General features: G+C 38.6%; 1 protein-coding gene across 2 annotated transcripts in view; it reads right to left on the bottom strand.

Annotated features, from left to right (window-relative positions):
- LOC127444950 (WW domain binding protein 1-like) overlaps window positions 1-26,887 on the bottom strand; it is a 57,596-nt gene that overhangs the window by 22,116 nt on the left and 8,593 nt on the right. For both annotated transcript variants that reach the window (XM_051704629.1, XM_051704628.1), the window contains one exon: window positions 24,612-26,330. In XM_051704629.1, the coding sequence (XP_051560589.1) occupies window positions 24,612-24,671 (60 nt within the window). In that variant the 5' untranslated portion in view covers window positions 24,672-26,330. The remainder of the gene's footprint in view (window positions 1-24,611; window positions 26,331-26,887) is intronic.

Raw genomic sequence — 26,887 nt, 5'->3', positions numbered from 1 at the left:
GAGAATTGACCCCATTGAAATAGAGATATAATACTATTTTGTCACAGAAAGTGGAGGTTTGGTTATTCAGGGCAAGACAGTCATACTTTGACAAAGCAGGGAAGCTTTTGGCTAGATATATAAAGCAGAGAGAGTCTCTTTCTATTATTCCCTCAGTGAAATCTGCTGGTGGTGAAATTTTTACCTCGGCCATTGATATTAATAATGCTTTTAAAGAGTTCCATCTTGATCTTTATAGTTCCATGTCTTCATCTACTGATGAAGATATTAGAAACTTTATGGAACCATTAGATCTTCCTAAACTGAAGGCTTAGCAAAAAAACGCTCTTGATTCTGAGATAACCTTGGAGGAGCTTGACGAGGTAATTAAGTCCCTACCTACTGGCAAGGCTCCAGGGCCAGATGGTTTTGCCACAGAATTTTTTAGATCCTATGCTACAGGACTGGCTCCACTTTTGTTAGAAGTTTATACTGAATCATTAAAGAATGGAAAGCTTCCTCCAACCATGACACAAGCCCAGATCAGTCTGATTCTTAAAAAGGACAAAGATCCAAGCGAGTGTAAAAGTTACCGTCCAATCTCCTGATCCAACTAGATGTAAAAATTGTCAAAAATTTTGGCTAACCGATTAAGTAAGGTTATGACATCTCTTATACATATAGATCAGGTGGGGTTTATTCGGGGCGCAGCTCTTCTGATAACATCAGGCGTCTCATCAATATCACGTGGCCAGTAGCGAATGGTCAGTCTCCGGTCGCTGCAATCTCACTTGATGCCGAAAAGGCGTTTGATATGGTAGAATGGGATTATTTTAAGATTTTGGAAATGTATGGGTTCGGGAGTACATTTATTGGTTGGATTAAGTTACTTTATAGACACCCTGTAGCAGCGGTACAAACAAATGGATTAATTTCAGATTATTTTACTCTGGATAGGGGCACTCGGTAGGGTTGCCCTCTTTCCCCATTATTGTTCTGTCTTGCCCTGGAACCATTAGCAGCCGCGATAAGGAGGATGATTTTCCAGGGGTGGTTGCGGGAGGTGTGGCGCATAAGCTTCTGCTTTACGCAGATGATATTTTATTATTTGTCTCTGAACCTACTAGATCTATGCCTTGCCTCCACAGAATTATTAATTCCTTTTCCAAGTTCTCAGGATACAAAAAGTCAGTTGGTCTAAATCCGAAGCTTTGGCTCTGACAGCATACTGTCCAGTAACAGCTTTCCAGCCAGGCGCCTTCCAGTGGCCCAAACAGGGCATTAAGTATTTGGAGATTTTATTCCCAGCAAATTTGTCTGATTTAGTTAGTGTTAATTTTGACCCTTTAATAAAAAGCTTTGAGCGATGTGGGCAGGTGGGCTTCATTACATTTATCGATGATTGGGAAGGTTAATGTTATTAAAATGAATTGCATTCCAAAATTTAACTGCCTGCTACAATCTCTCCCTGTAGATGTCCCCCTCTCTTATTTCAAGCAATTTGATAGCATAGCGAAGTCCTTCATTTGGAACGGTAAACGTCCCAGATTGCATTTTAATAAGTTACACAGGCCGATAGACAAAGGTGGGCTAGGCCTACTCAAGATTTTGTTTTATTATTATGCGTTCAGTCTCAGACATTTGGCTCATTGGTCACTTCCACCTGAGAGAGCCCCTGCCTGGTTTGTTATTGAACAGGCAGTTTTCGCCATTATAAAGCATCTCTATCAAACTAATCAGAAAAGTTACACCCCGTTATTTCGCATTTACACTTGGTATGGACTAAAGTGTCCAGATTGTTTAAATTGGACACTTATTTAAATGTTGCCTCAAGCATATGGCAGAAGCCAGGATTGTGTATTGGAAAGTCCCCTTTCTGCTAGCCAGAGTGGATTGTGAGGGTGGTTGCTACACTCGGTGACCTATATGAAAGTGGAGTGTTGAGATGGTTTGAAAACTTGGTCCAACATTTTGGGATCCCCAGACCTCAGTTTTATAGGTATTTACAACTGCGCCACCTGCTTTGTACTATTTTTGGGAGTAGCACACCCCCAACTCCAAGGAGGCAGATGCTTTGGGAGAGGTGATTGCGGCTTTTGGAAAAGGTCATGAGGCATCAGTGTACTACTCCCTGTTAATTCAGAGTCTGGGGGACAGAGGGGAACTTCTCTCAAGAGAGTATGGGAGAAAAATTTCAACTTGGCATTGGAGGAAGGAGTGTGGGCTAAGATTCTTAAAAACATTAAGTCTGCATCTAGAGATGCAAGGGTGCGTCTTATACAATTCAAAATTTTGCATAGATTTTATTGGACCCCCTCTAGATTGTATAGGCTTGGTCTTAAGGACACACCCACCTGCTGGAGATGCCAATCGGAGGATGGAGACATGGCCCATGTTTTTTGGTGGTGCGTCGAGATCCAGAAATTCTGATCGAAGGTTCAGAATTGTGTGCGCGACGTGGTGGGCACTAGGGTTTCGTTTTGCCCCAGGCTTTGTGTTCTGGGCGATGGGGCGGTCATCGATGTGGGGGATGGCCATATTGAGAACTGGGTTCTGATCTGTGTGATGATCGCCAGGCAGGTAATTTTGAGGGGTTGGAGGTCAGCTGGTGCACCCCCATATCCGGAGTGGTGCACGGAGATGTTGGAGGGTAGCGGCTTATGAGGTGGTGTCATTGGGAAGACGGGGTGATTTAGATTTGTTTATCTGGAAATGGGGCAGGTATTTGGAATTTTTGGGGGGCTCTCGGGTGGGGTGTGGAGAGAGTATTGTAGTATAGTTTTTGAGTGAGTATGATTATTGTGTGTATATGTGTATGTATTTATAATATATATATATATATATATATGTATGTATGTGTGTGTATGTGTATGTATATATTTACTTATGTGTGACCACGGGATTGTTTTTTGGGGAGGGGTTGTGGGGTTTAAATGTTGTGTGTATGTATGTGCTTCTTGTTATTATAAGATTAAAAAAAATGTTAATTACAAAAAGGGAGGGTGTACTTGTAAGCTGGGTTGGAAATCTCAAGTATTAATAGTGGTGTTTCCCTTATTACATCACGTGTTGTTCTGAAAACAAAAAGTAACAAATGAAACACGGAATGTAGGCTGTCATCCACGCAGCCTGACCGAAGAAAAGCGGGCACATTTTAACTTGCATAATTAACCGAAAGTGAAGCGCGAATGGCTTGCACGCACTGCACGAGTCAGTTGGGTACTGCAGTCTTGTCACATTTTAACTTTTTGTTTAGCCTCCCATTCAGCTCATGAAAGCATGCTGTGTGATCATAAGGAAGGATTACATCAAGATGCAAACTGGAATAGTCTACTCCTCTCGCTGTTGCTGGCGTTCCAGTGATTACCCCTCCATGCCATAGGTTGTCGACCCCTGCTCTAGTTTTCATTTAGAAGTACTAACAAGTATGATGGATATAAATAGATCATGACAGAAATTTTACTAGGGCTGCCCCCAATAGTCGACCAAAGGTTAGTGGATGAGAAGAGTCTTGGTTGACCAAGTTTTGATTTTGACCAAAAACGACTAACTTGTTTTCAGTATTAGCGCTGGTTGGATGCTAGGTGGTACTATGGGGTAATTTTCATTAAGCAGGGTTAGGGTTAAGCCTACACAAAGCAAGACACCCTGATTTCAAAATTAAAAACTTTATTTTAACTAAAAATTCAAATGAAACTAGAAAAATAAATAAATAAGTGCAATTAAAATGTGTTGTTCAACTTTTTGAAAGATGGTTTTACAACAGCTGTCAACATCTCTCTGGCAAAGAACCTACTTTAACTGTGCATTCTCTAGCAGTCGGGTATTTCGTTATCTGGGAAAATACATCATGTGTGTGAATAATTTCACGAAATATATATATATAGCAATATCCAATTACATCGGCAACCCCTGGGCTGAGGGATCGGTGAATATACTTGCTTTAGTGATTTTGCATTGAAAATGTAATTAATTTAAAAAACTAAAAACTTAAATCAAATACATTTCTAAATTCAAATTGCACTCCAAACAAAACGAAAAAGCAATTAAAATAATGAAGTGATAGAATATATACACACTACCAGTCAAAAGTTTTGAAACACTTGACTGAAATGCTTCTCATGATCTTAAAAATCTTTTGATCCGAAGGCGTATGCTTAAATCTTTGAAATTAGTTTTGTAGACAAAAATATAATTGTGCCACCATATTAATTTCATTATAAAACTAAAATGTAATAAAATAAAATAAACGTTTTTGAAATTGATGACTTGGACCAAATAATAAAGCAGCCAATAAGTGCCCAACATAGATGGGAACTCCAATACTGTTTAAAAAGCATCCCAGTGTGATACCTCAAGAAGTTGGTTGAGAAAATGTCAAAAGTACATTTCTGCAAAATCTAGGCAAAGGGTGACTACTTTGAAGATGCTAAAATATAACACAGTTTTGGATTTTATTTTGGATTTTGTTTAGTCACAACATAATTCCTATAGTTCCATTTATGTTATTCCATAGTTTTGATGACTTTACTATTATTCTAAATGTAAAAAAAATAATTGTAATAAAGAATGAGTAAGTGTTTCAAAACTTTTGACCGGCAGAGTGTGTGTGTAATATATACACACACACACACACACACACACACACACACACACACACACACACACACACACACCTTTCCATTTACCGTCAGGCAAGAATTCGTCTATCATGGCGGAAAATTACTTACACAAATGAAGACATAAAAACAATTATAAATGTAAAAATAATAATTATAATGATAATCACTGAAATATAAATCATTGTTTGAGGTGAACGTGTTTTTGTATTATTTTTTTTTAATCACAGACAGTATAGGCTGCAGAGTTGTGGTCACAATAAACTGCTCTGTGGAAATAAAGTGAACTGAACTCAAAACACCTCCTGAGCTGAGATGTCTGAGGTCATTTGCAGCAAGAACAGTATCGTCTGAGTGCAAAAATAAATAAATAAATAAAATAAATAAATAAAAATTATATTATATATCTATCTATCTCTCGGAAGACAGAAACAAAGTGAGATCATTTTAGATGCGTGTGTTCCACGAGACTGCAAGCCTCTGTATCAGCACGTCATACATGCGCATAGACGGCTTTTCTGTCATCTGTTCTTAATAATATAATAGTGTTTCTTCAAGCACGTGTCTGTCTCTCTACGGGCAAATTATCTGTAATATTAATTTGATAACAGCCTAATAATAATAATAATAATAATAATAATAATTATTATTATTATTATTATTATTATTATAATTTAATACATGGGAAAATGAGTCAAATAACGTCTTGATATCGTCAAAGGCATCAGCTATTTCCGATCACTGACCATCGTCGATCCCCAAGATCGTCGTCTGTTGGCACAACCCTAATGTGCATTTCTCTCTATAAATTAACAAAATGTTCAGACAGTCTCCTTGCTGGTTTTTGACACATTCAGGATCATTACAGCTTTTGCCAGTGTCACTGTGGCTCGCTTCGTGCGTGCGCTTGTAAAATGTATATTTTAAAGGCTCATTATTACGGTTTAGTATCTCTCTAATGTAGAACATTGTTAGCAATGTTACTTATAACATTCTTTCTCAGCCCTGGAACTCAAACCATTTTCTGATACACACATGATCAAAGCTTTTGATTGGCTCAGGGGCAAAGGCAAACGAGCCCCTCGGGCCATCATTAAAGGCTCGTTGCATATGCGCATGATGTTCTCCAGATCTCCATTGATTAACATTGAGGACAAAGGGCAAGCTCCATGCATAGCAAATTAAAACGATTGAAAACCTTTAACGCAAAAGACCATAATAAGAGAATTTCTCCGAAGACTTTCTACTTTTGTTTTGTATAATGTTCATTAAACAAGTTTAAGATGCGGAAAATATATTTCTTAATACATTTATGATGCCACACATTTTGCACAACAGCGCCACCTCTGTCAGGGAACAGTCCCACATGCACCTAATGCAGACATGCTACAGCACGCGAGAACTAAAGCATGAGTTTCCGGTTCACGTTCATGTGGTCTCTCGTGTAACGAATTTGCCAGACATGTTACAGACGTAATCTCACATTTTTCTGTCAGTTGACAAAATCTAGGATAAGCACACAAACGCACCACTGTGAGTAAACAAACAGATACAAATACAGATCTAAACCAAAACCAACTAAGCTTCTGTACAGCGTTCCTCCTACTCAGAAGAGCGCTGCTCTTCCACTTGTGTCACTCGCATGTCTCACAAGCCAACACAATTATGTCACAAGCATACCGCTGCTGACCGAAGCTATGGTTTATAGTTAAAAAGTACTTATTGATATTTTTCACACCAAAATCAATTGTGTTGCTTTAGAAGATATTAACCTTTGCACGCGAGCTTTTCTTGTACTGACTGACATGCGTGAGTTCTTTAATGCATGCTGTAATTAAAACAAATCTTGCCTTATACTTCACAGCAGATGCACTGAAGGACAAATTATAATCACAGCAGGTGTACTGTAATTCAGATTATATATTATCAAACATATGTGGTTTTTAGATGTTTATAATGATTGATTATGATAGATAAGATGCGATTGCAAATGCACTTGCTGGCTATGCGCACCACATTTTCGTTGCAATGCAAGATGGGATTCGGAGTTCGTCTAGTCACATAAGCATACAAAAGGAGGGGCAGAGAAGGTTCTAAAAACCTAGCACTTCCACTCTCCCAGCCCCGTAAATTGTGACGAACGGAATGGAAGAAGTTTCAAGTAGACTGACTAGTTTGTATATTCTTTGTTTGATGTCAGAAAACACGGCCGCAGTGCTGCATCAAAACAGTGCGCTCCGATGGAAGTTTGTAACATAAAAAATATATTGGGATGTTGAAAAGACTATGAGCAGCTGGTTTATTACAACAACCGCTTAAGTCCCTCTTTTGCCCTTTAAACAGCAGCACGAATGCAGATCGCACCAGTTTGATTGTACGCATCTGAGCCCAGCCTGGTGCAATCACACCAGTTTGATTGTATGTGCGAAAGGGTTAATTTAACCTCTGGTATCCTATGGATGAAGTTTATGCTGACTGTGATTTTTGGAGCTTCAAAAGTCCGATCACCATCCACTTGCAGTTTAAGAACCTACTGAGCCGAGTATTTTTCTATTTTTCTTCAAATGTGTTCTGATGAATAAAGAAAGTAATACACACCTGGAATATCATGAGGGTGAGTAAATGAGAGAATTTTCATTTTTGAGTGAACTAACCCTTTAAAGGCTGCCTGATCTCATGAAATTTATGTGACCATGGCAACATTTTGGCAAACCAAAATGCACGCTGTATTACACGTCTCGCTGAAGATTCCCAGTGAAATGCTCCATAAGTGACTGAAATTATGTTGTAATTTGTAAACGTGAATTTTAGATGGATGTTTTGAGTAAAACGTACCTCCCTAACCTAAAACTTTAACCTAAACTTAACCAATAATGTCCTAAAAGATAAATGAGAGGTGAACAAGCACATTTTCGGAAGCAACCACATAATTTTGTGTCACTTCTATGACACTTTCGTTTTACTTTCACTTTCGCGTCGAACCTCCCTGGCCGGGCTCAAGGCTCAGTGTCCGAGTCTCAAGTCCAACACACTATCAGGTGAACTACTACGCTAATCACGTTGGAATAAATGTGGAAACATAGATGTGTCTGTAATACAAGCGTTCAAATGTATCGTTTCTCAATTGATGCGTTAAGAATAAGTGTTTTGATATCATAACATAAGTGTTTGAGTTTGAGCGAAAAATAAGTGTTTATAAAGTCATAATCAGCCACTGTAAAAGTGAAAGTGAATATACAGTTGTTGTAGCGCCTCTAGTGTTCATTTCACAAGGAAACTACAGTGGAATGCAGAACATGGCTCAGTTTGCAAAAATTTTACAGTAATGTTTTTTTTTTTTCTATGAGACTATGTTGCTTAAAAGGAGCAGTTCATCCAAATAGAAGTTCACCGGCAACGGATGCCTAAAAAAAAAATTAAAAAAAAATAAAAACAAATTATATAAAATTCACATCAAAAGACTTAAAATATGATTCACTAGTAACTGACTACTTTTAATGAAACATTTGGGTCCTTTTTTAAAGCTTTAAAGGGAGTCTTTATCAACTGCCATTGTATTGAAAACACAGGTCATGATATTCATTAAAATTTGTCCTTTTGTCTTCCACATAAGACAATCATACAAGTTTGGAATAACAAGAGGTTGTTGTATTTAAAAATGTATGAATTTTAGAATTATAGTAGATACAAAATGGCAAACCAAGTGGTATCTGCAAACAAATGATGCTAGATCTTTTCTCAGTTAACTTCATTTTTTGTGATTACTTTTGACTAACTGATCCCCAGGATCACTTTTTAGTAGATGTATAAAGTAAGTTACCCTCAAGTTCACACAGGTGCCCTAGCACAGATGTTCTCTCAGCTGTGGTGGGTAAATTCAAATAATAAAATGAAACCAACCATATAATAAGTATAATTGCATGGTTAGGAGAGAAAAATAAATACGCTTATCAACTTTCAATAGCAAGGTGAAAGACGATTCCCATTTCTTTTGTTGTTGACTTTAAAGGCTTTAAAGTCCATTCAAACTATGTTTTTTTTTTGGTGAAAATTAATCACAGCTGTAGTCAAATTAAGCACCGACTATCAACATGGACAGGTTGTGTGACCTCCTCATCCTCAAACCATGAACAAATCTACACAAGATAAAGAAACCAGACTGTATTTAATACAGTCTGGTAATACTGCATTAAAGGAATATTCCGGGTTCAATACCAGATAAGCTCAATTGACAGCATTTGTGGCATAATACTGATTACCACAAATTTGACTCGTCCCTCCTTGTCTTTAAAAGAAGCAAAAATCTTGGTTCGAGTGAGGTACTTGCAATGAAAGTGAATGGGGAGCCAGTTTTTGAACATTAAATTACTTACTTCTTCAAAAGTTTAGCCACAAGACAAAGGATATGCATGTAAAAATGATTTTAGTGTGATAAAATCACTTACAAACCTTTGTGTAAAGTTATAGCCAATTTTACAACTTTGTTGCCATGACAATGTAACATCAACAAACCCTAAAATGAGTATAAATGACAATTTAAACAATTTTACAGCTCAAATAATACACAAGTTTTAACAGAAGAATTAATGCAAGTGCTTTTATCAAATTATAAGCTTCACATTTCTCTGTTTAAACCCTCCAAAAACTGGCCATTCACTTTCATTGTAAGTGTCTCTCCGTAACCTCGATTTTTGCACCTTTTTTTTTTCTTTTTTCTTTTTTTTTTTTTTTTTAGGGAGGGAGGCATCAAAATTATTTTTTGTGGTAATGAATATTATGCCACAAATGCTTTCGACTGAGCTTAACTTGTATTGAACCTGGAACATTCCTTTAGGAGTTCACTAGCAAAGAGAATAAATGTGGTTTGGGTAGACCACAATGGGTCTAATCGTAATAACAAAATAAATAAAAAATAAACATTTCAATGTTTGTTTTTTTACTTTTTTTGTTTTGTTTAGAATAAACAATTTTGGTACCCTTTTGAGTCACCACTTGATCTCCAATGTAAAATTTGGGTCCTGAAACAAAACCTGTTAAGAACCACTGTCTAACCACAAGCAGGGCTCCAGAATGCCACTAAAAATAATTGATTGTGACAGTTTAAAATCGACAGTCGGGTTGTGCGTTCATATGCAGTTTCGTCAGATATCATCTTGTGAGTTATCGAATACATCTTTAGAGCGCCAGTGTGTCTCGCGCCGCTTTTCACCCGTTCTGTTGTGATGACGAGCTTGCTGCACTGCACGCAACAAACCCAGCACGAGAGAGTCGTGAACAAATGACTCTTTTGAACCAGGTCTTTTTTTTTTTATGAATCACCCAACTGAAGGTTTGGACTCAGGAGCTCAGGTTAGCAGTTTGAATCAGATTCACTTTCTCAGCGAATCATCCGTCAGTGAGCTCACAACTGGGAGTGCAGGCATTTCAAAATAAGAGTCCCATGTGTATTTCGGGCTTCTTTATTACATATACAGTTGTGCTCAAAAGTTTGCAAACCCTGGTAGAAACTGTGAAATTTTTGCATTGATTTTGAAAATATAACTGATCATGCTTTAAAAAAAAATAATAATAATAATAATAATAATAATAATAATAATTTTAAGGATAGTGATCATATGAAGCCATTTATTATCTCACAGTTTTTTGGCTCCTTTTTAAATCATAATGGTAACAGAAATCACCCAAATGGCCCTGATCAAAAGTTTACATACCCTTGAATGTTTGGCCTTGTTACAGACACATAAGGTGACACACACAGGTTTAAATGGCAATTAAAGGTTAATTTCCCACACCTGTAGATTTTAAAATTGCAATTAGTGTCTGTGAATAAATAGTCGAGTTTGTTAGCTCTCACATGGATGCACTGAGCAAGCTAGATACTGAGCCATGGGGAGCAGAAAAGAACTGTCAAATGACCTGCGTAACAAGGTAATGGAACTTTATAAAGATGGAAAAGGATATAAAAAGATATCCAAATCCTTGAAAATGCCAGTCAGTACTGTTCAATCACTTAAGTGGAAAATTCGGGGATCTCTTGATACCAAGCCAAGGTCAGGTAGACCAAGAAAGATTTCAGCCACAACTGCCAGAAGAATTGTTCAGGATACAAAGACAAATCCACAGGTAATCTCAGGAGAAATATAGGCTGCTCTGGAAAAAGATGGTGTGGTTGTTTCAAGGAGCACAATACGACGATACTTGAACAAAAATGAGCTGCATGGTTGAGTTGCCAGAAAGAAGCCAATGCCACAAAAAAATCCCAGTTAACACCTTGACACGCCTCACAGCTTCTGGCACACTGTAATTTGGAGTGACGAGACCAAAATAGAGCTTTATGGTCACAACCATAAGCGCTATGTTTGGAGAGGGGTCAGCAAGTATTGTGCTCCTTGAAACAACCACACCGTCTTTTTCCAGAGCAGCCTGTATTTCTTCTGAGGTTACCTGTAGGTTTTTCTTTGTATCCCGAACAATTCTTCTGCAATTGTGGCTGAAATCTTTCTCGGTCTATCTGACCTTGGCTTGGCATCAAGAGATCCCCGAATTTTCCACTTCTTAAGTGATTGAACAGTACTGACTGGAATTTTCAAGGCTTTTGGATTTATTTTTATATCCTTTTCCATCTTTATAAAGTTACATTACCTTGTTATGCAGGTCTTTTGACAGTTCTTTTCTGCTCCCCATGGCTCAGTATCTAGCCTGCTCAGTGCATCCACATGAGAGCTAACAAACTCATTGACTACACATACACAGACACTAATTGCAATTTAAAAAGCCACAGGTGTGGGAAATTAACCTTCAATTGCCATTTAAACCTGTGTGTGTCACCTTGTGTGTCTGTAATAAGGCAAAACATTCAAGGGTATGTAAACTTTTGATCAGGGCCATTTGGGAGATTTCTGTTAGCATTATGATTTTAAAAGGAGCCAAACAACTATGTGATAATAAATGGCTTCATATGATCACTATCCTTAAATAAAAGACAGTTTTTTTTGCATGATCAGTCATATTTTCAAAATCAATGCCAAAATGTCACAATTTCTGCCAGGGTATGCAAACTTTTGAGCACAACTGTGTGTGTATATTTATATATATATATATATATATATATATATATATATATATATATATATATATATATATATATATATACACACACACATAGTTGAAGTCAGAAGTTTACATATACTTGGGTTAAAGTCATTAAAACTAATTTAACTACTCAACAGATAGATTTGGCAAGTCGTATAGGACATCTACTTTGTGCATGATACAAGTAATTTTTCCAACAATTGTTTAAAGACAGATTGTTTCACTTTTAATTGACTATATCACAATTCCAGTGGGACAGAAGTTTACATACACTACGTTAACTGTGCCTTAAAGCAGCTTGGAAAATTCCAAAAAATGATGTCAAGTCTTTAGACATTTAGCCTCTGATTGGAGGTGTACTGAACTGGAGGTGTACCTGTGGATATATTTTAAGGTCTACCTTCAAACTCGGTGCCTCTATGCTTGACATCATGGGAAAATCAAAAGAAATCAGCCAAGACCTCAGAAAAACAATTGTGGACCTACACAAGTCTGATTCAGCATTGGGAGCAATTTCCAAATGCCTGAAGATTCCACATTCATCTGTACAAACAATAGTATGCAAGTATAAACACCACGGGACCACGCAGCCATCATACCGCTCAGGAAGGAGACGCATTCTGTCCCCTAGAGATGAACGTAGTTATGTACGAAAAGTGCAAATCAATCCCAGAACAACAGCAAAAGACCTTGTGAAGATGCTGGAGGAAACAGGTAGACTAGTATCTTTATCCACAGAAAAACGAGTCGTATATCATAAATAACCTGAAAGGCTGCTCAGAAAGGAAGAAGCCACTGCTCCAAAACTGCCATAAAAGCGCCCGACTACAGTTTGCAAGTGCACATGGGGACAAAGATCTTACTTTCTGGAGAAATGTCCTCTGGTCTAATGAAACAAAAATTGAACTGATTGGCCATAATGACCATCATTATGTTTGGAGGAAAAAGGGTGAGGCTTGCAAGCCGAACAACACCATCCCAACCGTGAAGCATGGGGGTGGCAGCATCATGTTTTGGGGGTGCTTTGCTGCAGGAGGAACTGGTGCACTTCACAAAATAGATGGCATCATGAGGAAGGAAAATTATGTGGATATATTGAAGCAACTTCAAGACATCAGCCAGGAAGTTAAAGCTTGGTTGAAAATGGGTCTTCCAAATGAACAGTGACCCCAAACATACCCCCAAAGTTGTGTGTGTTTGTTTTTTTTTAACGCCATGCCAGCTTCTATGGCTATTTCCATGGCGAGAAATGTGTAAGGAACTCTATAAGGTTTTTAAAATCTATTTTTCCTAAATACTCTAAAATTGCATTAGATTTGACTTTGTTAATTTCTTCCAGAGTGTTTACTGAATAAAAAAGGTTTCTCACAGGGTTAAGACCAGTAAAGTCTAATAAAACATGTTTCAAGGATAATGGATTATGGCAGAAGGTACATGTTGGTGAATCTTCTCCTAATATTAAAAACTTGTGTCATCCTGGAGTGACCTATTCGACAGCGGGTGTAGACGATCTAGTCCCAGCAATTTGAAAACAGAGAGAAACATCTTTTGCCAACAATAGGGCTGATTTCATGGAATATGCTCATGGTGCATTGATCCCACTCAGTTTGCCATTTGTTGTTAATATACGAATTTATATGGGTTTTAGGTCAGTGGGAGGTATTGGACACTTTTTGAGATCCGCTGATAATGCCTCTTTTGCAGCAGTGTCTGCTTCCTCATTTCCTGGGATTCCACAGTGTCCAGGTACCCAGCAGAAACAGATATTAAAATTCTGGGCCTCCAGATCCAGCAGTTTGCATAGAATCTTTACAAGTGTTGGGTGATCATTTTTTAGCGATGACAATGCTTGAAGACATGATTTTGAATCTGTAATTATCAGAAAGTTTCTCTGTTGCATAGTCTTTATGAAGTCCAGTGCTAAGATGATAGCGTTTGCCTCAGCTGTAAAAATTGAGCTGTGATTGGGGATGGATATTCCTTTTTTGGTGGTTGATCACAAATGCAGATGATATATGGTCATCAGATTTCGATCCATCTGTATATATAGGGGTATGTGATGGAAAAATTTCTCTAATGTAGAGTTGTTGTTGAAAATCATTTGGGTGAGTTTCAGATTTTTTGTTTCTTGTTAGGTCTAAAATTATTTTTGGTTTTTTAAAGTTCCAGCGGGGGATTTTACAGAAGTGTATCTGTTCCAGTATCTCAGATCAACTTTGAGATTTTGTAAATGTGGTCTGATCCGTAGTCCAAAAGGTCAGATGTGTCTTGGTTTTTGTTTGTATAGGCTTGAAGAAGGGGTTGAGAAAACAGGATGGTAAGCTGGGATTTCTTTGTTGGCTTTGTTGTATATTGTAGGGCTCGTTTGAGGCATCTGTTCTCCAGAGAAAGTTCATTTGCTTCTACATACAAACTTTGAGTTGGTGACATTCTAAAGGCCCCTAATGCCAGACGTATGCCTTGATGATGTACTGTGTCCAGGAGTCAGATATACGATTTCTTGGCTGATCCATACACTATACTTCCATAATCCAGGCATGATCGAATTTGTGTTCTGTAGAGATTTAAAAGAACTGAACATTCTGCACCCCATTTTGTTTTAGCTAGTACCTTTAAAATGTTTATGGCTTTAAGACATTTATCTTTTAGAATCTTTATGGGTCAAGATGGAGAGAGCGTAGCTGGCAAAAATGCATACAGTTTTAGTCTTTGAAAACTTAACCATTTGATACTGACCAGGACTGCATTCTGTTAATTGTCAGCTGGATTTTCTGTTCAATGTTACTCGTGGATTTGCCTCTGTAGCAAATACCAATCATCCACATAAAGTCTGCAATGGATATCCGACCTGATGTCTTTTGTAATGCCATTGATTTTGATACTAAAAAGGGTAACTGATAAAATGCTTCCTTGTGGTACTTCTAGCTCTTGTTTTATCTCGTTTGATAAAAAATTAGCAATAAAAATGGGTGTGTCCTCTAAAGCCAAGTTGATATATATCCTTTAAAATAGTGAACTTCCAAGTGGTGTCACAAGCTTTCACAAAGTCAAAAAAGACTGCATGTTCTTTTCTGATGAAAGCATCTCGTACGTAGCTTAAGGCTGATGTGGTGATCTACAGTGCTTCTTCCTTTTCTGAAGCTACAGTGAACTTTACTTATGAGATGTTGCGATTCCAGGATCCATACTAGACGTTCATTAACCAGTCTCTCCATGGTTTTGCATAAGCAACTTGTCAGGGCTATTGGGCGGTAGTTGTTGGGGTCATTATGACCTTTTCCTGCTTTTGGGATGGGAATGATTATCGCTTCTTTCCAAGAGAGTGGAATATTCCCTGATATCCAAATAGAGTTAAAAGGTTTTAACAGTAGAGACAGAATAATGCGAGGCAAATTTTTTTTTTAAATGATAGCGAATATCATCTGGTCCAACTGCCGTATCATGTGCTCTGTTTATAGCTTGTGTCAATTCTTCCATTGAGAACAGCTGATTTATAGGTTTCCTTATTATTAGATGAAGAATTGATACCTTTCTTTTCGTCCTGTGCTAGGAAAACTTGGAAGGCATTAAGGCAATTTTCAATGGAGGAGTTCTTTTCAAAAGTTTCTGCTAGGGTATTTGCAATCTCTTGTTTTGAAGTTAGAATAGAGTATTGATATTGGATGTGCTAAATTTGAGCTCCATCATTCCTGTCCTTCAGCCTTCGAATCAGATTCCAGACCTTTTTTGTTGAGGTACTTTATGTCAGACCAGATACAAATTGTCTCCAACTTTTCCTTTTAGCTTCATTTATTATTCTTCGAGCTTGTGCTCTACTTATTTTAACCTTAACAAGATTTTCATTTGTTAGCCTTCTGAAGAATAATCTTTCAGCTTTCTTCCATTCTTTTATAGCTGTCTTGCATTTAACATCAAACCATGGCATCCGTTTGCATTTTGTGTTTGATAATGTTTTTGGAATGGTATCATTTGCTATGGAGATGAGTGTGCTTGAAGTGTTTAATAACATCTGGATCATCTTCAGAGGCTTCATTAAAACTTTCATAGCAAAGCATTTGAAAATTATACCAGTTAACTTTTTTAAACTGCCATCTTGGTATTCTTAGATCTTCTTCCCTTCCTTTTAGGGCTAATATTAATGGAAAGTGGTCACTACCATATTGGTCATGCCATACTTTCCATGAAAGGTCTAAAAATAATTCAGGTTCGCAAATTGTTAGGTCAATTGCAGAGTATGTTCTGTGCCCTGGATGTAGGTAAGTGCTAGATCCATCATTTAGAAGACATAAGGCTTGATTGTCTAGGAATTCTTCTATCCTCTTTCCCTTGGTGTCACAATGGGTATTTCCCCATAGAGTGTTGTGACTATTAAAGTCTCCCATGAGTATATATGGTGAAGGAAGTTTGGCTACTAGGCCATCCAGGTCCTTGTGTGTTCCAGTAAGATTAGGTGGAATGTATATGGAACATACTGTAAGGGTTCTCTGCAGGGTCAAACGCACTGCTGTTACCTGTAAATTACTGTTCACATTGATGAGACTATGAATCACATCATTTCTGATTAAAATGGCTGTACCACCAAAAGTCTGTCTATTAGTAGGACCAAAAGTATTTAAAATTGTAAACTTTTTAAAATAGAAGGTAAAATCTGGTGGTAGTTTTGTCTCATAAAGACAAAAACCAAGGGGGTTGAACTGTAAGCGTTGCAACTCTGCAAAATTTGCAGAGTCCACAACAGTTCCATTGGATAAAAATATTTTCCATTCTCACATAGGAAAAATAGGAATATATTCCCCGATTTTTCCTTTTGGGGATGAACTTCTACTCCGACTATCCCTTTCTTTCATTTCGACATCTTTGTTTTGTCTTTGCCAGTTCTTCTTTTGCTTGCGAAAGAATCAATCTTCTCGTATTTCTATTTGCAGTTTGATTTTCTGTTGAGTTCTGATTAGACTGAGTACTGATTGAGGTAGATTCACTTTTGGTTTCTGTATTCTTGGTCCTTGGGAGAGATTTATTGCTGTTAACATTATGAGTTTATCTTTGTGCATCCAGGTGAAGTCTGTCTGGCATTCCATGGTCTTCACAGATTTCTTAACCACAGAGGCATAGGTTTTACTCAGTGTAAAAAGAGGGACAGCATCTACCATTTTCCTTGCCTCGGGGTAAGGGATCTTCTTTGTGCATCTGATTTTCTGTATTTCCTTCTCCTTGATCCATGTAGTACATTCTTTTGATGTAGCCAAATGGTCTCCTGTACAGTTACAGCATTTGGGTGGTCTTCTTCACCACACTTGCAACAGATGCTTTTATTTTTGCAACTATTTGACCCACGTCCATATTTTTGACATTTAAAACATCGCATTGTTTTGGGCATGAATATATCCACTGTGACACTCAGATATCCCATTTGGATTCTTTCTGGGGGATGAGGCTTATTAAAAGTGAGGATGTATGTACCAGTTTTGATAACTTGATCCTCTCTTTTGATTATTATCCTTTTCACATTTACTGCTCCTTGGGGTTTGAGCTCATGGGTAATTTCATCTTCATCTACATCCAGTTCTTTAGCGCGGATCACTCCTTTGCTGTAGTTTAATGTTGGATGAGGTGATGTCTTTATTTGAACTCTAGCGAGTAGTGTGGCTCGTAGTAAATTCTCTGCATTTGCCTTTTTACAGCATTCCACTAGAATTTGTCCAGATCGTAACTTTTTCACTTCTTTCACTGTTCCTGCTATTGCTGTGATACCCTTGTGAATAGCAAATGGAGAAAGATTAGTGATTGGCAAATCTGGTGATACTGCTTCAAGGATTATAAACCTTGTCCACTCTTCACTATTTGGCATGAGTAAACATTTACTCTCTGAAATGCAGTCTGTATCCAAGTCTAGAAACCACTTTTTGGAAGTGTGTTTTGAAGCCATATTTTAGGTTTTCTGTTTCATCCTTATTCCCCACCCACCTTGGAGCCCAAAAAACAGGGATGCACAGGACCGTGGAATTCCAGCAGATTATGCATCAGGGCTATAAGAATGATATACTCGAGCAGGTAGAGCAGATTGTAAACTGCTCTATCCACTCGATTGACCCTTAGCCAATGCTTACTGGGGATTCTGGAAAGTTAGCAGTTGTTGAGCTATCACAGAACTCTCAGAACATTTCTTGACCAGCCGACTGACTGAGTGAGCCATTCCAACCTCCCGTCTAGGTGAAGTATGAGCCAAAGTACAGTGTTGAAACAGTGGCAGCCACAGCAAACCATATTTCTCAGGCACCAGGATCTCTTCCTCCACCGACACAGGTCGCAATTTACGGCAAACAAGTCGCCCCTTTTATCGCTCCTTGCGAACAGCATTGGGATACTGAGGATCTATTTTACTCTGGATCCTTTCAGAGAGATGAAGGATGGTATTAGCACATCTAGATGGATAAGGCGTGTGAAAAAGGTATAATCAAGAAAATTGTAACCCTTGTTAGGGGGGCTCAAGGGTTGTTCTCTCTTGCCCAAGGAGAAGACCCAAGCACTACAGAGGGAAGGAGCGTGCCACTGTTCCTTTCATGAGCTACCACCAAGAAGATGGGTCTCATGCTGTACCCGGTCCAAAGTTGTGACAAAATGGCTTAAGGACAACAAAGTCAAGGTATTGGAGTGACCATCACAAAGCCCTGACCTTAATCCGATAGAAAATTTGTGGGCAGAACTGAAAAAGCATGTGTGAGCAAGGAGGCCTACAAACCTGACTCAGTTACACCAGTTCCATCTGGAGGAATGGGCTAAAATTCCAACAACTTATTGTGAGAAGCTTGTGGAAGGCTATCTAAAATGTTTGACCCAAGTTGAACAATTTAAAAGCAATGCTACCAAATACTAACAAAGTGTATGTAAACTTCTGACCCACTGGGAATGTAATGAAAGAAATACAAGCTGAAATAATTCTCTCTACTATTATTCTGACATTTCCCATTCTTAAAATAGTGATCCTACCTGACCTAAGACAGGGAATGTTTTCTACGATTAAATGTCAGGAATTGTAAAAAACTGAGTTTAAATGTATTTGGCTAAGATGTATGTAAACTTCCGACTTCAACTGTGTATATTATATATACATACATACGTAGTGGCGAGCAGGGCGGGGCCGAGCGGCGTCTGGGCAGAGCAAGGCCGAGAAGTGGTGAATGAGCTCCACCTGTGTGCCAAACCGGTCTCGCGTTCCAGTGAGGGGCAGCGGGAGTATTTGAGTAGAGGAATCAGATGAGAGAGATGAATGAAGCTATCTGTGTGTATCTGCATGTCAGTGTGTTGATGAAAAGCTTTTGTGTACTGCTGAAAAGCAGCCTTACTGAGTGTGACTGAAAATTGCAACAATAAATGTCTGTGTTTTGCCAAGCCAGCCCCAGCTTCCTCCTTTCCATAATTGTTACATTGGTGCCAAAACCCAGGAGAGAGGAGGGATGCGCTGTCGCCGAGTCATCCACCAGGGGAGCAGCCGCGGCCGTATACCTGGGGACAGAGGTGTCACTGCCGGCCCCCGAGAGCCAGATGAACCGCGGCCGTCTGCCGAGAAGGGGAGGAGTGGTTCTGTCCACGAGGGGCTGGAGGACTTGCTGCCGTCCGCCGGGGGAGGCACGAGCTGGCGTCTGCCAGAGGGCGGAGGAGCAGTTGAGGACCGGGCAACAGCATGTCCGGGAGCCGGCGAGCACGTTTTTCTCTCTCTCTCTCCGTCACTCCACCTCAATCTTTCCCTCCCCTCCTCTCTCCCAGGCCTCCAAAAGGCGGGGAAGACCTACTGGCAGGCACGGCTGGAAGGGCAACGGCCCCACCCCTCACCCAGGAAGGGGAGTGCGTCATGCCGGAGGATTCCCCGGCCTGAGACGGGCGATGGAGGAGTGTGACGAGGAAGAGGGTGGGTCCGGCCCATGAGGACACACAGCCGGCCCTGAATCGGGCTGTGTTTGTTTTATGTTTTTATGTTGAGTTTTTATTAAACTTTGTTTACTGTTCAGCTGGTTCCCACCACCTCCATGCCAGTCCTTTAACTGTTTTATATATAAATTAAGCTTTTAACACTTAGAACAATTGAGGGACTTGTACACAACTATTACACAAGGTGCAAACATTCATTGATGCTCAAGAAGACAACACACTACAATATGCATACTATACTTTGTAATTATCTGTAATGTAGATTCTGAAGGGCAGTACTAAATAAAAAATCTTTTATCTCTTATATTTGTATAAATTATGAAAGGGGTGTGAACATTTCAGACAAAAGGGAATGCAAACTTCTCAACTATACATACTGTTTATTAAACATCAGATTAATAGGTTATCAGCAGTCTTCGTTTCTTCGGCTTTCTATCTAAATCGAGCAATTCTGTGATTTGGTGACTAAAAACAGCCATTTGGCTCCTTAATGTTTCAGTTTAGGAGCTAATGGCTCCTAAGTCATTTTTTTGGTCTGGAGCCCTGAATAGTGCAGTTCATTACCCTTAATATGGACATTTTACACCAAGTTTGGTAACCAAAAGTGACCAAATATTGTGTCTTCATTTTGAACAATTTATCTACTTTTTCACTTTTTGTGAAATGTTTTGCTAAAAATGTTTGCATGCTCTGAAAATAAATGCCACTTTGTTTGACATTTCATAATCTAATTATTAAAGGAGGACATTATTCATGCATTAGACATTCAAATACTTTAGGCCACTGCAAAAAGCTTACAAGTAACTAGATAAGGAATAAAGTGCACCTGAGTGAGATGCCTTGGCAGATCTAACAAATTCCCTGCTGCTGTGGAGACTTTGTCCATATCCAGTTTCGGTACCCGAAAACATTATATTTGAAAATTAATTAAAGTTTGATGGTTTATAATGAGAAGTTGCTGAAAGCAATGTCAGCCAATCTAATATTGTTACTTGACTAGCTAACATTGTTTTCCACAGTTTTTGTGAAAAGTGGTATATCAGCAACAGAATACAATAAGATATTATTAGGTTAAATCTACGGTTTTCAACAGGGGGGTGCCAGAGCATGTCAGGGGAGGCATGGAGATAGATGATAAATTGACCACTTGAAATCAAGATACATATATACAATACAAATTTATTGTCAAGATAAGTGAAAATTAATAGCTTAATGGACCATAGTCGATCGCAATACACTATAGCTCTATGGTATTATAATACTGTTAAATGTCATGAATGCATGCATGACATGCAAGAGTGCATCCATGTACCGGTTGCTGGGACACATGCTCTCAAATATACGCTGCTCTTGGAAATCTCCCTGATGTCGCTAAGAGAGGGCTTGTGTGCACTCAAATGGGTCTTATTAACTTGTGAATCTATTATAAAGCCATATAGCTCTGCCTCTGTTCATCTGTCACAACGTGTCCAAGTTCAACATGATATTGGTTCCAGTTTGATGTGTCTTCATGTATTTGGAAAGTGTGTTCATAAGGACAATGATATTTTTAATAAACATAATGCAGAATACGGTTTCATGTTATTAAAATACATATTTATAGCCTCTATTCACGTATCACTGTTTGACGCATAGCCTAATGAGTCTGACAGACAAAAATTTTGGTTATTGATCATCATTAGTGAATTGCTCCAATGCCTGAAATATGAATTTTGATAATATAACACTAAAGGAAAATGCCTGAAAAAAAAATAAAAAATAAAAAACTGGGTAAAATGATCATCCTGTATGAGAACTGGCTATGGCCACTTGAAGTTGATTGAGTGGGTCACTTTGTGCACCATTAATCCCAGCTTCATTCTCAACAATTTCAAATATCTTAAAACATGAGATGATTACTAATACTGGGTGAGCTTAACCTCAAAAGAGACCTTGGTGTAAAGGTTTTAATTCTTATTTGGGGGGAGGAACTGACCACAAAATTGCTCTGTATTACACAATATGGCCCTTAGCAGAATTCTGTTTAACTTATAACTGGTGAGTGCCCTTTATCTCCAGGTTATGTGGTCATCGGATCTTTGGACAGGCTGTAGTTCACCTATATTTTGAGAGCCACAAAACCTGTGATTTACTTTAATTTGTGGTACCACATGTGTTAAAAATCCTCTAAATTATGATACGACAATGTGGCAAGGACAAGGTGAAATGAAAGGTTTCTAAATGTGATATGGAGCTTTCATCACACATAGGTATCACTGACCTCATAATGATACCTAAATGAAAAAGAATCTGCCTTCAGACAGAAAGTTTAACAGCTAATCCCACTGCAAACAAAGTACATCCTGGAGCTGAACACTTTGAAGATGGTAGAGAAGATGACTGAAAAACAGGCCAGCCACAAGTGTTGCCATTGTCAGAGAAACTGCTTTCTGACAATTAAACTGTCAGAGCTGTGGCGCAGTACACATGCTCAGGACTTATAAGAGCTGTTGGCTCATGGGAACCCAGATTCGAGTCCGACCTGGGTCTTGTCCCACTTCCATTCCCCCTCTTAGAAGACTTAATTCAAGCAGCGCCCTTCATCAATAACTCAACTGTATCCATACAAAAAGACACATTATAGGGGGCCTGGGCAGCTCAGCAAGTAAAGATGCTGACCACCACACCTGGAGCCGCGAGTTCGAATCCAGGGTGTGCTGAGTGACTCCAGCCAGGTCTCCTAAGCAACCAAATTGGCCCGGTTGCAAGGGAGGGTACAGTCACATGGGGTAACCTCCTCGTGGTCGCTATAATGTGGTTCACTCTCAGTGGGGCGCATGGTGAGTTGTGCGTGGATGCCACGGAGAATAGCGTGAAGCCTCCACACGCACCGACTCTGCGGTAACATGCTCAACAAGCCACATAAGATGCGCGGATTGACGGTCTCAGACGCGGAGGCAACTGAGATTCGTCCTCCGCCACCTGGATTGAGGCGAGTCACTAAGCCACCACAAGGATTTAGAGCGCATTGGGCATTCCAAATTGGGGAGAAAAAGGGGAGAAAGAGAAAAATAAAGTTTGGACCATAGCACTACTGGCAGATGCCACTTTGCACAAGCCACCCGTTTCACAAATTTCTATATACAAAACAATCTACATATCTATACTGTATTTGTATTCTCTAGCACTTGAACCTTTCACTGTATCACTCCTCTTGCATGTGTTTGTGGTGTTCCAGACAGCATGAGTTTTATGAGCTTTATTGCCAAGTATGCTTACACATACAAAGAAATTTGTCTTGGTGACAGGAGCTTCCAGTACACAACACTACAAAACAGCAACAAGACTTTAAAAAATAATTACAATTGAATAAAACAATAGATAAATATTCAAAAGAAAAACATACAATACACAATAGCCATACATATATACACATATACATACATACATACACACCCAGTCTGTGCAATGCTCGGCACCATGCAACGGTTGATATTTCTTTTCAAACAAAAGCAGAACAAAACTAAAAATGTATAGAACTGTTGTATGAAAGAAATGTTTTGGATTAAAGCAATATCATACTTGTAACCATGCTGTTGCAGTGAATATCAGATGTGTCTGATGTGATCATGTGATATTGCTTGTGTAACTTAACACTTATTACAAAAGACAACAAGAAAATGACAACTTCATACAATTAGAAATTATCGGGTTGAGGAATGACATAGCTAATGTATGCTGTTGATTGCAGTTTTTTCTTTGCGACTTCATTAAACCTAAATATAATGTGCAGTAAGACATGTTTTTGTTTCTTTTTGCACCTCTTGAGCAGTTTGATCCCCCTCCATTCTAATTCTCAGTACAGCCTGCCACCTCAACTAGTCATACTGGCAAGTGAGGCCATAAATATTTTAACAAAACTAAGGATGAAGCAAACTTATATTTGCTGAAACAGAACAACCTACATTGTACTTGTTTTCTAAGGATCAATATAAAAAGTGCAGCATCACCCATGTGACAAATCCCTTCAGTTAAGAAAGCACCTTAATAATTATTGTAAGGGTGTTTTTTTTGTTTGTTTGTTTTTTTACTTGATGGGTTTGTTGCAACTGGTCCTTTCAAAGGCCAATCAGAAGACACATCCAGACCATTTAACTCAGCACATTTTTACTGGTAATTTATTCCTTTGAACAACAAATAAGATCATAATCTTCACCAGTGATAAAGGCATAGACCTTTGAAAATGAGAAGGGTAAATCAAATACGTGCTAAATATCGTTGGTAGAATAATGCTTAATCAGCAGTTCCATTGTGGTTTATACAGGCTCATCTAAATGCTCAACAATAACTGATCTCTTGGCTTTTGTTGACTGACAACAGGGGCAATCTAGTTCAAATCGTTCGTATGGGATCAATTTACTTTTTAAAGCCAATACTCAAGTCTCAGAATCTGTAAGAATCAGCTGAATTGTTAGCCACAGCTAACTTTTGTTTACTGAACTTGCCGTGTCACAAAACCTAGTGAGATCCCTACCTAGAAAGCGTTTTGGCCATCATAGGTGCGCAATTTAAGCATTTTGTACTTCATAGGTTACTATTAATCAATTTTTAAGTCTCTTAGGACACATATTCTTCTACACGAATAAAATGTAAAAATGTAAAATAAATTTGAGTGACTCGGAAAAGAAAAATGTTGTCTAGGTAGGCGGCTCACTAACTTATTAGTCACAGCCCCACACTTTGAGTGACTAGCTTGACACAAGACTATTGGTTTGCACGCAAGACTTGAAACAAACAGATGTATCAAATGGCAAGGACAATAAAACGCCGGCTGAAAGCTGTGAAAAAGAAACTTGTTAGCATGGGCTACAAGCTGCATAAAATATGTATAATGTTCAGTCGGCGACCAACAATCAACAAGTGGAAACTGCAGAGAACCTGCAACGTGCATGTAAAACAATATACATTTTGACAAACAACCGGCAGAGTTGAAAAGAGATGCAAATTTTTTCTCACCTCGTAGACACTTGCCTCGGTGGGGGGGGCAGATCCAACGATGTATAAAAACAAGCCCATTTTAAACACGCTTAAACATTAGGTTTTCTCTGTGTTGACTTTATTTACAGCGCAAACGTTCAGGTGTAAATATATTTACTGGTCGTGAATCACATCGATACCGTAAAAGGCTAGCTCGTGCACCGCCTTCATTGGAGCACGAGGGTACGCACATCAGTGGAGCTGCAAGCATGAGCTCCGTGCCACTGCCGCCCCCGACTGTTACACAAGTCAGTCCCTGCGAACGAGAGTTCAAGCACAGCTGGGTGTGGCGCAGTCATATCCTTGCACCATGTGCGCAACGTGATGGGACAAATTGTGCCCATCTCCACACACCGAGCGCACAGATCACAAAGCCAATCACAGCTGACAAGACTTTATGTTTCGGGTATTAGGTTGGTCTCTTTGAAATAGTTAATATTCACTCATCCAATACCGTCATCTTTTATAAAAGTTTACAGGAAGTAATTTGAATATGAGCTACATGATATGAAAAAAAAAAAAAAACACAAAAAAAAAAACAATCAGAAAACAATACTTCTTTGGGTTGCTTTAATAATTCTGCATATCTTAAGTGGCATATTTCAAGTGGTATTGAATTTTTCTTTTTAAAAAGTCCTTTAAAATAATTTTGCAATTGATATGACACACTCAAACAAATACAATTCATGACTACTGTGAATAACCCTTTACTAGGCCTATAAGGGATCTGCAGACTTTTCAGGCAGGTTTTGCACCGATTTAAACATAGTAAAATGTGTTGACTACAGTGAAAGTGAGTTCTTCAGTCTTAATGGCTGCTAAAAACATGATCAAACAGAGCTAATAAAATAAAAAATAAAAAACACACGACAGCTGCAAAATTCAATTCAAAGAATTTTGAAGCCGTCGTGTTTTAAAAAAAAAAAAAGCAAGTTACTTCAGTGCGGCTTCAAATTTCACGTTGAAGGGACGACTGTGTAATTTATGTTGTAGAACAAAATGTTCATGTCTCTTAAAGCAATGTTTACCACATACCTTAATTTTACTCAAATCCAAAACTGCCATTATAAAAACCCATAGGAAAATCTAAAGTGAACCCATGGCAAATTCTCTTCTGGGTTTTTGGACTAAAACTTGAACAGCTCTATTAGCTAAAATATTTAATAAACAAAAATGCAAGTTGCGGGGATGTGTGGAAATTTGAGTGTCCCAATTTTTCAGCACAGATTCCAAATGAGCATGCCCTTTACTACCACATTTAAAATGCGATAATATCAGCATGATTCATAATTCCCATGTAAAATTTGCAGTCAGATCACTACGATCCAGCCTTGTCACAGGTCTCTTTCATGTGGGTCTACGTAAGGTATGCCAAGGTGTTTGAAGACATCCTTCTCCGCAGGTGTGTGTGTAAAGGAGTACCCACCACTAGCTTCATGCCACGCTGCCAGACGACATCACAGTTCAGAGAGTGCTCTGATAGGCTCATGTGTTTGGTCTTAGCTAATGCCCACATTGATCGGTTAAAGTGGGCAGAGCCAGTGTAGTACAGAAGAGCACAAGCATATTCAGCAAAGGGCACTACATTAATGTCTAGGCGTCTGTGGCACTGTGAAGGGCCTGGAAGCAGACAGATACCCATGTACTACTTCTGCTCACCGTTCTCTTCATGGCTAACAAGACTGTCTGTTAAGAAACCTGGGTGGGAAAATGCAAATAATATTCATTGTAAATTAATTAAAGGTGCACTGAGTAATTTTGTCCTCATTAAAAAAAAAGTTTAATTCCTAAAGACATTAACTGTAATTTTGCAATATATGTAGGAAATCATGGTCAGTCACATTAAAATGAAGAATCCAGTCATATCAGTAACCTTGTAAAAGCTGTTTTATTCTACACGGAGAGGGTCCGCAATCAGAATCACATGACCAGCCAAATACTACTCACTTTATCTTAGTAACCATCCTGTTATTTGACACTCTTGGATTAAAATTAATAATGGCTGATTGTGAATACTACATTTCTACAATGGCATCTGAAACTGAAAACAATTGATTTTAAATGATGCTGCATCCAAACTGCTAGGTGTCACTGTAAATCCAAGATGTCACAAAGACAAAGTTACACAAGTTAGTTACTGAGTGCACATTTAAATCCTAATTTAATGTACTCTTAGTTCATCTAGAGCAGTGTCAGAACAATTGTTGTGATGGCACAAGTACCGTAGTTAATAGTAAAGTGCAATAAAGCAGTAT

The sequence above is a fragment of the Myxocyprinus asiaticus genome, chromosome 8, assembly GCF_019703515.2.
Source record: "Myxocyprinus asiaticus isolate MX2 ecotype Aquarium Trade chromosome 8, UBuf_Myxa_2, whole genome shotgun sequence".
Classification (NCBI taxonomy): domain Eukaryota; kingdom Metazoa; phylum Chordata; class Actinopteri; order Cypriniformes; family Catostomidae; genus Myxocyprinus; species Myxocyprinus asiaticus.
Note: the sequence above shows the minus strand (reverse complement) of the source record. Positions and strands in the feature narration are given on the sequence as shown.